The sequence below is a fragment of the Triticum aestivum genome, chromosome 1B (genome assembly GCF_018294505.1).
Source record: "Triticum aestivum cultivar Chinese Spring chromosome 1B, IWGSC CS RefSeq v2.1, whole genome shotgun sequence".
NCBI classification, from domain to species: domain Eukaryota; kingdom Viridiplantae; phylum Streptophyta; class Magnoliopsida; order Poales; family Poaceae; genus Triticum; species Triticum aestivum.
In genome coordinates, this window is record NC_057795.1 from 652484881 (window position 1) to 652498404 (window position 13524).

A 13524-nucleotide genomic window follows, 5' to 3' on the forward strand; every position below is an offset into this window, starting at 1 on the left:
AAAGAAAGTTTCTCCATGCTAAATCTGTTTGACCCACAAAACAGACATATTTCCTCATCCCAGGTGATGGATAAGCGTTACAGCCCAATTGACAGATTCAGTATTACACGGAACTGGAACCGCTACTCTGCCAGAGCAGAAACTGAAACCAACAGCCAAAAGGCAACAACAGTATCTATTCTTGTAACTGCTGAACCAGCGTCTAGCAATATGCCCATATTGATCTCAACTAATTTAGAAAGTTCAGGCGATCACAGCTTGGCCAAAGGGCATTCAAAGAACAATTGAGAAATATCACCAACAAGGTCGTGCCTATCACACTGCCTATTGGGGCTAAGAAACCCAATAAACACATGAGACCTGAAGGGAATTTCAGTTTGCAAGAGAGCAGGAGTTGTACACCATAATCCCAGAAGAGTATATCTCAGGACAATAACATCCTTTCTACCAGCAAACGATATAGAAGATGTTATATGCAGCAATCCATGCCACAAAACCATGAGCCTCCAAAACCGTCAACTGGGCATTACAAATTCTCCCGGCAGTCGATTTTGAGTGCACTCAACTCTGACAAAGGAACTCAAGTTTTTCGCCAGCACAAATAGAACAAAAGCACGTCCACCCTAACCGAACTGTTCAGCACAACCAGCAACAAATTAGACTGAAGTTCACTTCAAATTCAAGATGTGGACCGTGTTGTGTTAGGGTGGGGAAACATGGATAGATGAACCATGCTCCAGAACAGATCAACAAGCAAGTTGAGACTGCTCTTAGATCAACCATGGTCCTTGGCCTCTCGTCCAATTGACAGACTGCTGCAGCTACACCATCGTCGATGGCTCCTTGGCCTATGTGATTAAATAAATTAGGAAAGAAAGAGGATCAAATTCTGGTGATGGTTAAGGTGATCTTTATTGTACCATCGCCGGTGAGGGGTCGGCGACGCCAATGCCATGTGCACCTTCCTGGCTAGCATCCTCTCCTCCCTGTCATCTTCGTCCAATAAGCAAGGCTGGGGGGACAACGAGGACGCGGATCTGGTGTCCTGGGAGTGGTTAGCGCAAGATGTGGGAAAGTAAGCTGAGAAATGGGAAATATGCCTTGTCGAGATTTAACTCCATAAACAGGCTGTGTCATAGAATTACACGATCACGTATGATGTAAGGACTCAAGCACATATTGTTACGTTGTCCTGTGCCTAGACTTATTATTTATTCCCTTTGACAATGGACAATCAAAGTAATTTATCAGACGCTCCATTGCGCAAACAACAGTTGGATACAACAAGAGCATCAGTTAGCTTTCCTTCATTAATTAGCCTACATAGACAAATCAAATCTAATTGTCAAGAGAGGTTGCAAGAGAAAGGTCATTCAAGATCTGCACCATATGTGATGGTAAATATGTATATCCACAATGAAATAAGCACTGGACAACAAAACAAGGATGATTTGATATACCTTGCTTTCAGGAATTCAATTTTGACGTCATTTGATGATTGAGCCATGAAAGTAAGGACATATCCAAACCTGAGGTGCATACAGCAAGCAATGAGCTAAATTAGTGCATCTAGTACATATTTGACTCACTCTACACTCTAGGCTTTCATAGCATCACAGTAACCTCAGGTCACTCATGGGAAAAAAACAAATCGAAGACAAGATTTGCATATGGAGAATGGAGGAATGAAGCCATACGTACAAGAGAAATTCTTGCATTCGTGCTACAAACGCCGAAAAGGAAAATCAAACCTCCTCTCTAGAGCCTCTGCCCTGTTAATTTCTTAGACACATAAGCACCACAACGGAAGATTCCTAAGACGGTTATGCAACAAAAAAATGATCTTGTGAGCACCTGCACACTATAAATCATGATATATTTCTTGTTTCTTACTGAGATATAAAAGCAGTGTATTCAGTAACACGATTTACCTGAGAAATCAGGCTTAGTTTTCGATCTTGTGAGCCATTAGTAGGTAGCTCTGCTTTTAGATAAAAATCTAAAAAAGGAGACACATATAGATATATCTCAGGAATGTACACAAAATATGCTCAGTTGCTCATTATACATGAACTCAGGTGCTCAAAAAAGATACATCTAGCCATGCAGATGTTGCTCTTCCTAGTTCTTGATGGTGCACCAAGGCAAAATATCAATATCACTCAACAGTAAACATTTGTACATCCTTCTACACCAAAATCAAAGTGCCACATGCCTATATCATAGGAGACGAAATAATTACATTAATAATACTTAGGTAATCGAAAAGTCTGTACTAATTGATGCTGGTCCTTTATGAAATTTAGACCATATGTCTCAGCAAGCATATTCTCCTAAGAAAGGAGGCAGGTCTAGGCACACCAAAAGTTTCATCTGTGAGAAGCATTTTCACAAACACATGCTGTGCTACTTGTTCTACTAATCAAAGAACACCAACATGCAGAGAGGAGAAAACTCAGCAACCTGCAAGCTTAAGATGAGCAGAAATGGATAGCACATGGACACCCTCTTCCGTCCCTGCACTGCTGCCCCCTTTCTCGTCTAGCTTCGGGCGGCCAGCCACTCCCGTTGCTCCCATGATCCCTGCTGCCAGGTCCATCTTCATCCTCTGCTGCAAGGCCTTGTCATTTCGTCAAACACACACAACATAAAAAACAAATATTATGCAGAAGCATATAGGTAGAAAGGAAAATTAAACTTGGATTGAAAATCCCCTTCCTTTCCATTTGGAATCCGGTCTCACATGAAAAAGCTGACAAATATTCTTATTCTTGTGCTGCCTAATGCCAACAGCTCCGACCAATCTACAACTTAGTGTGTAGATTATGAAAAGAAAACACGGGGAACGATGGGGGCAGAAGGTTGCAACCGATCTGAAGATGAACACCATGCCAACACTGAAAAATCAGTGTAGGAATCAACAGCAGCCCAAACACAATGTGCGTAAGAAGAAGAAAAAAAGGAAGGATGAGCTCAGTTCATCATGGGAAGATAAGGAAAGGAGGAAGAAAGAGCTCACCTGTGTTGCATCTCTCCTCCATGAACGGGCAACCATCCTTGACCTCTCCCCCTCTGCACACAGCCGCCGGGGTGGGCACCCTGCTGCCCTCACTACAGCAACCGCTCTTTCTCGGCCTGCGGCCGATCTGGAATCATGGCGCGTGGCATCGGATGGCGGCGACCCCCGAAGAGGGAGAGCTCGGGAAGGTCGATGGAGAGGGAGGGTGGAGGCCATGGCAGAGGTAATGACGCCAGGGAGGGGGCAGGGAAAATGGGGGCGCTAGAGAGGCGGCGGGGGGCGAGCCACGACCTCCGTCGCGCCACCATGACCACGGCCTCCTCCTCACGCGTCTGTCCCCTGCCACCACGACTCCCTCCGTCCTCGGATGTGATGCCCCTAGCAGTAGCTAGAGAATCACAGGATAGAGATAGAAAATGGCAAAGGGATTGACCGAGAACGAAGGAGCTGGAGCAGCTCAGTTCATTCATTGATTCGATGACTAGATCAGTACAAGGGGTTGGGCTTATAAGCACCATACAACTCACACTGCCCTCTGGCCCCACACTTTATACAGTGTACTATGTGTCATATACGCAGGACATGACAATTTCCTCCCCTTGAAATGGAGCTTGTCCTCAAGCTCGATACCCCTTGTACGGCTAGAATTGTGATCAGTGAATGATATGCACCACTCCGGTTCAAGAAGAACGCAGGCACGCAGCCAAATATAAGTGTAGAGGAAAGGATATGAGGCACTCGGGAAACTGCACTGCAAATCTATCCAAGTCAGAAATGTGCAGAAGAAGTGAAGTTGAAGCCACATAATCGTCTCATCCTTCCTGTATACAAACTGCAAGTGCCAACACAGGAGCCAAGTGCAAGCTCGGGTATCTCCAGTGCCCTCACTGCTAAAATCCGCCTGAATGGGAGATCGGACGGCAGAGCGAGAGAGGAACTGTATAATGCCTGGGTCCCAAAGTCTGACAGAGAAATATGAGTGATTCCACTCAACCATCAAAAGGACGATATCAGGATACAATCGGAGCCATCCAAGACACCGCTGCTGAACAGCGTGAGGTAATGGCGACACTATGTTCTTTGCTTGCAGGAGCTTGAAAATTGAACCTGTTGCTTGACAGAGACCAAGTTTGTGCAGCACAAGTTGTTCTTTAGAGTAAGTTGCCTCGGGTAAACAAGGGTTCCAATGCAAGAAACTACATTCAATAGAAAACAAAAGTGTAGTGCTAGATGTCATCCAACCGTCTGGATTCCAAGGCAGAATCAATGAAGCAGTATATTTGCCATGCTGTAAGAAGGATCTCATTCCCTGGACTGAAGGCAAGGAAAATTGTGAGCACTATTTGTCTCTGACCATCCATCAGTTAACCACAACTTGGAGTGAATGACACCAAGTAGCATCGCTCTCAACAATAACTGCAATAGCTGCATACCCGTTGCAATGCTGAGACTAAATGCACTTCCAAGCTCAATGTACTGCACCAAATCATGTCCAAGGAGTTGCAAAGTACCCAGTGAATGCACATGAATTATTTCAGAAGAAAGTCCAGGATCCCACTGGTGTGTAGCAGAATAAGGTACCTTACAAACAGAAGTATCACGGAGTATTTGCAGCACTATACTTCCCAGGTGGCAACCCTTGGCAGCAAGACCTGAGTTAGCAAGATACTGAACCAATTGTGTGCTTTTCCCAGAACCAGTTTTCCCAATTAAGATCATAATCTGGTAGACGAAAGAAGAGTGTCTCTTAACAGCTGAGACCAAATCATAGGAAAAGCCTCCTGCCGTTTCATCACTCAGATAAACAGAATCTTCAGAAGGACTTGTGCACTCCAACTCAACAGGCTCCCCAGGATATAACTCAGTCCAAACTTTCTCAACCTGGTCCTTGGATTTTGCTTGAATGGACTTGACATTGTTAGTGTCCAGTATTCTGCCATATAATCTCTTGTAGTCCTTTATGTATTGAGTAGGATTAAGCTGATGGCAGTGCCATATCCATTCACCATCAAGAGGAACAGCCAAAGCCTCATCCGCATCAGCAGCCTCAGTCTGCTTGGGACGCAGGGGAAGCCAGCAAGTTTTGTACCCTTTGAAGACCGGAAATGGGTGCTTGGGTGGCTTAAGTCGAAATCCGTCGCGGTGGTCGTTGTAGTCGTCGTCGTCATGGCGGACGCCGCGGCGGTCGGGGCAGTCGTCGTCGTTGTGGCGGATGCCACGGCACCCGCGCGGCACCTCATCGCCGCGATGTGCGTACTCCGGTTCGACGTCCTCATCGACGTGCCACTGGAAATGGTTCTTGGGGTCCACCGCCTTCCATGGCGGTGCGTACGGCTGGGGCACGTTGTTGCTTGTGCCGCCGACGTGGACCTGGACGGGGTCGCGCGCTTACTGGACCGCATCCAGATCCGTGGCGATGGCGTCGACTCGCGCGCGGAGGTCGGTCACCAACGGGTTGAGCTTGGCCTGCAGCGGTGTGAGCTTGACCTCGAGCACGGACCGGCGCTCCTGCACGGAGTCTGCCCCGGTCTGCTGGTTTGCTGGCTCGACTTGGGTGAGACACCCCGTCGAACAGCTGGTGGGCGTGCTGAGTGCATCCGCCTGTGGATCAGGGACGAGCAGCCCTTGTACAGCCATGGCGTCGGCCATAGCCCCCGTCGAGTCCCATGGAGCAGGATGGCCGCCATAAGCGAACCTCGCTGCCCTGTTCGCCGGAGGTGGAGCGTGTTCTTGCGGTACGGGTGATGCCACCTGCTCGTGCTTCACGGCACCCGGGTCCTTGCGGAAGTCGCCGACCCCCGCGCGAAGGCTGGTGCCCTCGCCGCCCCGCATCTTCAATTCGGGGAAGAACTTGTCAAATTTCTCTGATAGAACTCGCTCCAACATTTCTTGCAACGATTTTTGCATCTCTTTCATTCTCTCGAGGACGAACAGAGTTTGGGCACAGGGCTAAATGTGGATCGGATCGAAAACGAAGCTCTGAATACCAATTGTGATGTCCCTAGCAGTAGCCAGAGAATCACAGGATAGAGATAGAAAATGGCAAAGGGATTGACCGAGAACGAAGGAGCTGGAGCAGCTCAGTTCATTCATTGATTCGATGACTAGATCAGTACAAGGGGTTGGGCTTATAAGCACCATACAACTCACACTGCCCTCTGGCCCCACACTTTATACAGTGTACTATGTGTCATATACGCAGGACATGACATCGGATCATGGGGAGGATGCATCTGGAGAGCAGCTAGCGGGCGCCGGCTGGGGGGAGCGGCCGGAGAGGAGGGGCGGCGTGGGTGAGAGGAGGAGACGAGCGGGGAGAGAGGAGGTGGCTGGCTTGCTTTTTTCTTTTTATCCCTCGTCGGTCTAGGACTCGATACTTTTCTTACGCAGAATTGGGCAAAACGCACGCCGTTTTCTCGACCCCACACATAACGAGGCCCACTTGTCATCCATTCTCGAAGCACTCACAAACGTGAAAAAAAACCCGACGACTGACCAATTGCCAGCAGTAAAAAAAGAACACAGTAAAAAAATCGCACGGTCCAACAAGCGTCGCGCGTGCGGAGGCCTCAGAATGGCGGGTTGGGTAGCGTCCTTTATATGTTCGATTGGTCCTTTAGATCAATTTGAGAATTCTCCCCAATTCATCGTTAGGCCCAATAAATTTTGTCATTCTCCACACGAACAATGTACCAAAGTAAAGGTGTTATAACGCCCTATTCGGAATGGTAAACCTATTACTTTATGAGAGGTGGTTCATATTAGTGGTCGCATAATTCCAGGATGAAGAAGCTCCAATAATCCTAAGTCGGCTACATGCTCACAGAAAATATTGGATGATATATAAACCTTTAGTGAGCGAATCTGGCAAGCATACTTGTAATAGTTGTAGCTAACTATAGTGACTAGCAGTAAGTGCCAGTGGCTGGCCATGTGTACGTGGACTTGTTTTGTGTACGAGTGGAACTGTGTGCGTGTACGATCGAATGGGAATGCGCATGCAAGAGACGAGCCGGCCGGGTTGTGTACGTGCGGCCTGACTAATGCTTGAGCACGTCGGGGACGTCGACGGGGTACCGGTGGACGCAGGAGGCCCATGGCCCGTCGAGCGCCGCCGGCGGGCGAATGCACTCCCAGGCGGCGCTGTTGCACTTGAACCCGGAGCCGAAGCCAATCATCCACACACGGTCGCCCTTGCGCATGCGTCCCTTGGCTTCGATGTAGGCCAGCTCGTACCACAGCGAGCTGCTCGACGTGTTGCCGAAACGGTGCAGCGTCATCCTCGACGCCTCCACCTGCTCGTCCGGCAGCCTCAGGCTGCGCTGGAGCTCGTCGATCACCGCGCGCCCGCCCGCGTGGATGCAGAAGTGCTCGAACGCCGTGCGGAAGTCGGGGATGTACGGCCTGATCCTGCTGCTGCCGACCACCTTGCGCGCCACGTAGGACAGCGCGAACAGCAGCTGCTCCGACGCCGGCAGGACCAGGGGCCCTATGGCCGTGATGTTCGCCCTGAGCGCGTCGCCGGCGGTGACCATCAGGTCCTTGGACAGGTTGACCCCGACGTTGCCGCGGTCGTCCTCCTCCTGGTACACGCAGCCGTACGCGCCGTCCTTGGCGCCGGTCAGCGTCCGCACGACGCGCGCGAGCCGGAACCGCGCGTTGCGACTGCTGGTGGACAGGAGCACGGCCGCGCCGCCCATCCGGAACAGGCAGTTGGGCAGGAGCATGGCGCGCTCCTTGCCCATGTAGTAGTTGGGCGTGATGGTCTCCGTGGACACCACCAGCGCGTTGGAGCCCTCGGGCGCGACCTGGAGCAGGTTCCTGGCGAGCCCCACGGAGATGAGCCCGGCGCTGCAGCCCATCCCGGCGAGGTGCACGCTGCGCACGTCCTCGCGGAGCTTGTACCGGCTGACGACCATGTCGGCGAAAGACGGCGTCGGGGCGAAGAGGCTGCAGTTGATGATGAGGATGTCGATGTCCTCCGGGGAGACCTTTGTCTTGGCGAGCAGGTCGTCGATGGCGGAGAAGACGACGAGCTCGGCCTCGGCGCGGGAGGACTGGAGGTCGCGGTCCGGCGGGATGTAGTGCTGCGCGTCGGGGAGGCAGGTCTCCTCCCCGAGACCGGAGCGCTCGAGCAGGCGCACCATGAACCGGACGCTGCGCTCGTCGACGCACGTGCTGGCGTGCTCCTGGAACGCGGCGAACGGGACGCGGGAGCCGGGGTTGGGGCGGAAGCACGCGTAGTCCACCATGTACACGGCGCGCGGCCGGAGCCTGAGGTAGACGGCGGCCACCGCGGCCGGGACGAACGCGGCCAGGAACACGTGCACGGGCCGGAGCTCCGCCGCGGTGAGCATGAGGGGCACCGCCACGATGGGGAGCATGCTGCTCACCAGCAGCCGGTACAACCGCTTGTGCTGGACCGAGGAGCTCATGCGGACAGTGCGTCCTGCTCTGTGTCGTCTGTGTTGGAGGTATGTCGCCTCGCCTCTCGGTGGGAAGCAATTGAGCCAACGGACCAGCGGTTGTGCACACTACAAGAACAAGTACAGTTGCATGCATTCCAAGCACATGAATGTTGTCGTCGTGCAGCGAACCTCTTGCGCTAGCTGGTTGTTTGCATTGCGAGTAGATGTGGGCACTCCTCCGTGGCAGTGTCGTGCAGCAACCACCCGGCTACGCCTGCCGCCTTGGAAATGAAGGATTCGGAGCGGCTATCAAGTTAATTATCAACCAAATCATCACTCAATATGTTCTTTCTTTCAAAAAGGCCGAAGACGCTGTACTCTGTATAGCAAATCGTTGCCCTATTGAAGGGAACGCCGGTGATGGCCTGTATAACGCCCATGTTCCGGCCAGATGAAGCCGTGGAACACAAATCTCACACGCTTACCGACGAGGCCGAGGCTAGACAAACTTCAGCGGTCAGAACTGAAGCGGGACAACAAAGACACACAACCACGTTGTCCGCCCCGTAGGACACCGCAACCGAGATAAACACGTAGAAGAAAACGCCAGACTGGATGAACCATTGCTGGAAACACACCATCTTCGAGAGGACTTCTGCACTACTGTAGGAATGCCTAGTAGTCTCGGGATGAAAATGCCCAACAGTAGTGGGCCAGACTCTCGGGGCGCCCGCCACTGCTAACACGGCACCAGTGGCGGACGCGCGCCGCCACTGGTGGGTCTATTGTAGTGGTGGGCGAAGTTTAGCACCCACCTCAACAACTGTAGCTAGCAATTTCTGCATTTCTCTTCGCCCACCACTGCTATGCGTAGCAGTAGGGACAGACACTTCTGGTGCCCGCCACTGATAGTGATCTAGGCCTATATAAGAACTGTTGCCGCAACAACGTTTTTTTCTACCATGGCAACATTTTAATGACCTGGTTGCAACATTTTGCACTTGATCATCACATTGATTACAACATCGATGCAATAATTAAGAGTATTAGTGAAGCAAACATATAGTATAAGAAGTGCATGACTACAAACATGCATGTCTCAACACACAATGAACAATTTCACTTGCCTAATTGCTGGACATCGATGGCCGCAATATGTCTTCGACTCGGTGAATTCATTCTTCATCTGGCTCTGCCTAGCAGTGGAACTTCCCGTCCTCATTTACAACCTTATTGTTGATGATTTTGGCCAACATCTTTCGGAGGCGCTCATGCTCTCTTGATAATTCCCCTATGTCCATGTACCTCTCCATCTTCTTGGACCACTTGATGATCTGGCTATGATTTTGCAAATATTGGATTTTCTTCAAAATGTCGTCCATGATGGCCATGTCATAGTAGCTAGACCTTTGGGAGGTTTTTACATTTGGTTCTTGGTAGCAACAAGCGCTAGTGATGAACTTGAATTCTAAATGATGTGCTAACGTTTCTTTGAATTCCTAACACTTGCATAGAGCATCATTGAGACTCTCCTTCAATATGTTCCAAGACTTTTGAGCGTCTCTCTTCGAGACAAAGAAATAAGCCAAGCCTTGCGTCAGCAATAGTGCGGTTACGATCCAGTGGCAATCCCTACAAAGAAAGTAGAAGAAATCAACATGAATGAGATCATACCACAAGGTCATGTATATGTTTTAGAATAAAGGAGTGAACCTTAATGACTTATTTGTCCAAGTATGGCACCTGATATGTGTCCTTATGCCGATGATACACAATCATGCATCGGAACAGGTAGTCTGTGATTGAGGTTCTGGCTTGCTATGGATACCATGTTGTGGCAGTGCATGTAAAAAGGATCAGGTAAGGCAACATTAGCATGCCGAAGTAAGCGATCTAAAGCACGATGAAGTTCCCAAAGCCTCATTAACTGTAGGGAGACTGCACCGACATGGTAGATAGCTATGCTCCTCGGCAACGGCGCCAGAAAAAGGTCTTGATAACCCACAAGTATAGGGGATCGCAACAGTTTTTTAGGGTAGAGTATTCAACCCAAATTTATAGATTCGACACAAGGGGAGCCAAAGAAGATTTGTAAGTATTAGTAGCTGAGTTGTCAATTCAACCACACCTAGAGATTAATTATCTACAGCAAGATGATCAGTATCACATTAATATGATAGTTTTGATGGCAATGGTAACAGTAGTAGTAATAGTAAAAGTGATAGCAATGATTTTGTCGCAGTTGTGACAGTAGCAATAACAGTAGTAACTTAGGAAGAACAATATGTGAAAAACTCGCAGGCATTGGATCGGTGAATTCGCTGGATGATATTCATGATATAACAGTCATAACCTAGGGCGATACAAAACTAGCTCCAGTTCATAAATATAATGGAGGCATATATTCCGTAAATAGTCATACGTGCTTATGGAAAGAACTTGCATGACATCTTTTTTCCTACCCTCCCATTGCAGCGGGGTCCATAAGGAAACTAAGGGATATTAAGGCCTCCTTTTAATAGATAACTAGAACAAAGCATTAACCCATAGTGAATACATGAACTCCTCAAACTACGGTCATCACCGGAAAGTATCCCGAATACTGTCACTCTGGGGTTACGGATCATAAGACGTAATAGGTGACTGTAACTTGCAAAATCGGATCTAGAACATAGATATAATGGTGAAAACATAAAAGCATGGCACTCATGTCCTAGTGACAAGCATTAAGCATAGCAAAGTCATAGCAACATCAATCTCAGGACATAATGGATACTAGGGATCAAGCCCTAACAAAACTAACTGGATTACATGATGAATCTCATCCAACTCCCTCACCGACCAGTGAGCCTACGAAGGAATTACTCATTCCCGGTGGGGAGCATCATGGAATTGGTGATGGAGAAGGGTTGGTGATGACGAAGATCGAAGATTCCCCTCTCTGAAGCCCCAAACGGACTCCAGATATGACATCCTGATGAAGAACAGGAGGTGGCGGCGGCTCCATCTCGTGAAAGGCGACAATTCTTCTTCCTTAATTTTTCTTCGAAAATAGGATTTTATAGCATCGAAGATAGGGTCAGCGGGGCCATCAGGTGGGCACAACCCACCTGGGCACGCCAGGAGGGGGGTGGCACCCTGGTGGGTTGTGCTCACCTAGGGCCCCCCCTCCGGTGGTTCTTGACTCAAATATTTTTCTTTTATTCCATAAAAAATCTCCAAAAAGTTTCATTCCATTCCGAGAACTTTTATTTCTGCACAAAAACAACACCATGGTAGTTCTGCAAAAAACAGCGTCAGTCCGGGTTAGTTTCATTCAAAACATGCAAATTAGAGTCCAAAACAAGAGCGAAAGCATTAGGAAAAGTAGATACGATGGAGACGTTTCTATTATTTCATTGAATTTGCACCCGTGACTATGGATGGGAATAAATTTCCTTATGTGGGGAGTAATAAAAATTCTATGCTTGTAGGTCATGAAAAGAATGCTTTGTGTGATAGATATATTGTTGATTTATTCATGATGCTACTGAAAATTATTATGAGAGGGGAAGGTATGATTATATATATTTCAACAACATCAAGTTTCCTATCTATGTGTTGAAAATTTTGAAGTTACAATTGTTTTGCCTTCTTATGCTAGTTAATTCTTGCTCAAATAAATTGTTTGCATTCAAAATTGCTATGCATAGGAAGTTGGTTAGGCTTAAATATGTTTGCTACATGATTCGTGATGCTCCCATTATGTCTCAGTTCTCTACTTTTATGTGAGGATCATAAAAATTATCAATGTCTAGCTAAAAGGCTTTAACGAAAAGCACTTGTTGGGAGGCAGCCCAATATTTATCCTTACTATTTTTGTTTGTTCACATGATTAAGCTACTGTAGTAACCATGTTTTATTTCTTTTATTTCAGTAAAGTGCCAAGTAAAGCCTTCAGGATGATTTAGATGATTGTTGAATTGATGCTATGCAGAATAGAAATGTTTCCACCCAGTGCTTGAATTTTATTTCTGTACTCGAATGTTAGAAATTGCTGAAATTTTTACACAGTATTGGTATATAATTTTTTTACGTTCTCTTAATTTTTGAAAAAAATAGAGTCAGAGAAGTATAGCTAATAATTCATTGTTTACAAACTGTTCTGATTATGACAGATTCTATTTTTATTGCTTACCTAGCCTATTTTAGTGTTTTCATACCTTATATTGTGAGATATAAATTATGGAAATGATAGAGTACAGTAGAATTATGTTGGAACAATTATGAATTTGTCTTCATGGTACCAAAGTGAATTATTTATTTTTATTATACTGACCCATGTCATGGAGTTCAATTAAGTTTTATGTGATTGAAGCTTTCAAGTTTTGTGTGAGATATCGATATGAGGAGAATAAGGACTGGCAAGAACCTAAAGCTTGGGAATGCCCAAGGCACCCCAAGGTAAAATTCAAGGAAGACTCAAGCATCTAAGCGTGGGGATCCCCCAGAAGGTATCTCCTCTTTCATCTTCAATATTATTAGTAACCTCACTTGGAACTATATTTTTATTCATCACCTGATATGTGTTTTTCTCGGAGCATCATTTTATTATATTTGGCTTTGCTTTCTATTATTAAAAATAATGTTTTATGCCTTTTATTTCAATAGAAGTGTCGAATATAGCCTTTACCACGCTCAGATTGCAAGTTTATGAGTTGATGTTTGAAAACATAAAGGTTTTTGTTATGTCCTGAATATTCTTGAATAGTCAGGACATGATTAATTATTGAAATTTTTACACAGTAAGAATGCATGAGTTCCATGTATGGATTTTTTGAGTTAAATCAGTATGGATTTTTATTCATCCTTTATAGTATGTTCTCTCTAGACAGATTATTATTATATTACATTGTTTTCATATGTTTACTTGTTTAATATTTGTGTTAGTGGATAGGAGTATTAAATATGTAGAGGCAATATTTAAATATAATTTAGTAATTTGCTACTATGTATAATATTAAGGTTTTGGTTTTATTTATACTAACATATCTCACGAGTTCTTGCTAAGTTTTGTGTGGATGGAGTTTTTAAGACTTAGGGGACACTCTGATATGA

At 47.0% G+C, this 13524-nt stretch overlaps 1 protein-coding gene across 10 annotated transcripts; it reads right to left on the reverse strand.

The window, feature by feature from the left end:
• Positions 1 to 284: 284 nt before the first annotated feature.
• On the reverse strand, positions 285 to 8589 carry LOC123145550 (3-ketoacyl-CoA synthase 6). 10 transcript variants are annotated; one of them, XM_044565011.1, is made up of 7 exons: positions 3020 to 8589; positions 2464 to 2608; positions 1932 to 1999; positions 1702 to 1814; positions 1461 to 1529; positions 921 to 1319; positions 285 to 848 (listed from the first exon to the last, which is right to left on the reverse strand). In XM_044565011.1, exon 1 carries the CDS (start codon positions 8452 to 8454, stop codon positions 7060 to 7062), a length of 1395 nt encoding a protein of 464 aa, XP_044420946.1. In that variant the 5' UTR covers positions 8455 to 8589; the 3' UTR covers positions 285 to 848; positions 921 to 1319; positions 1461 to 1529; positions 1702 to 1814; positions 1932 to 1999; positions 2464 to 2608; positions 3020 to 7059. The 10 variants fall into 10 exon arrangements, with proteins under 10 accessions (XP_044420946.1, XP_044420962.1, XP_044420935.1 ...); XM_044565027.1 differs by having other exon boundaries at positions 2464 to 2611; XM_044565000.1 differs by having other exon boundaries at positions 1702 to 1772; positions 2464 to 2897.
• Between the last annotated feature and the right edge of the window lie 4935 nt (positions 8590 to 13524).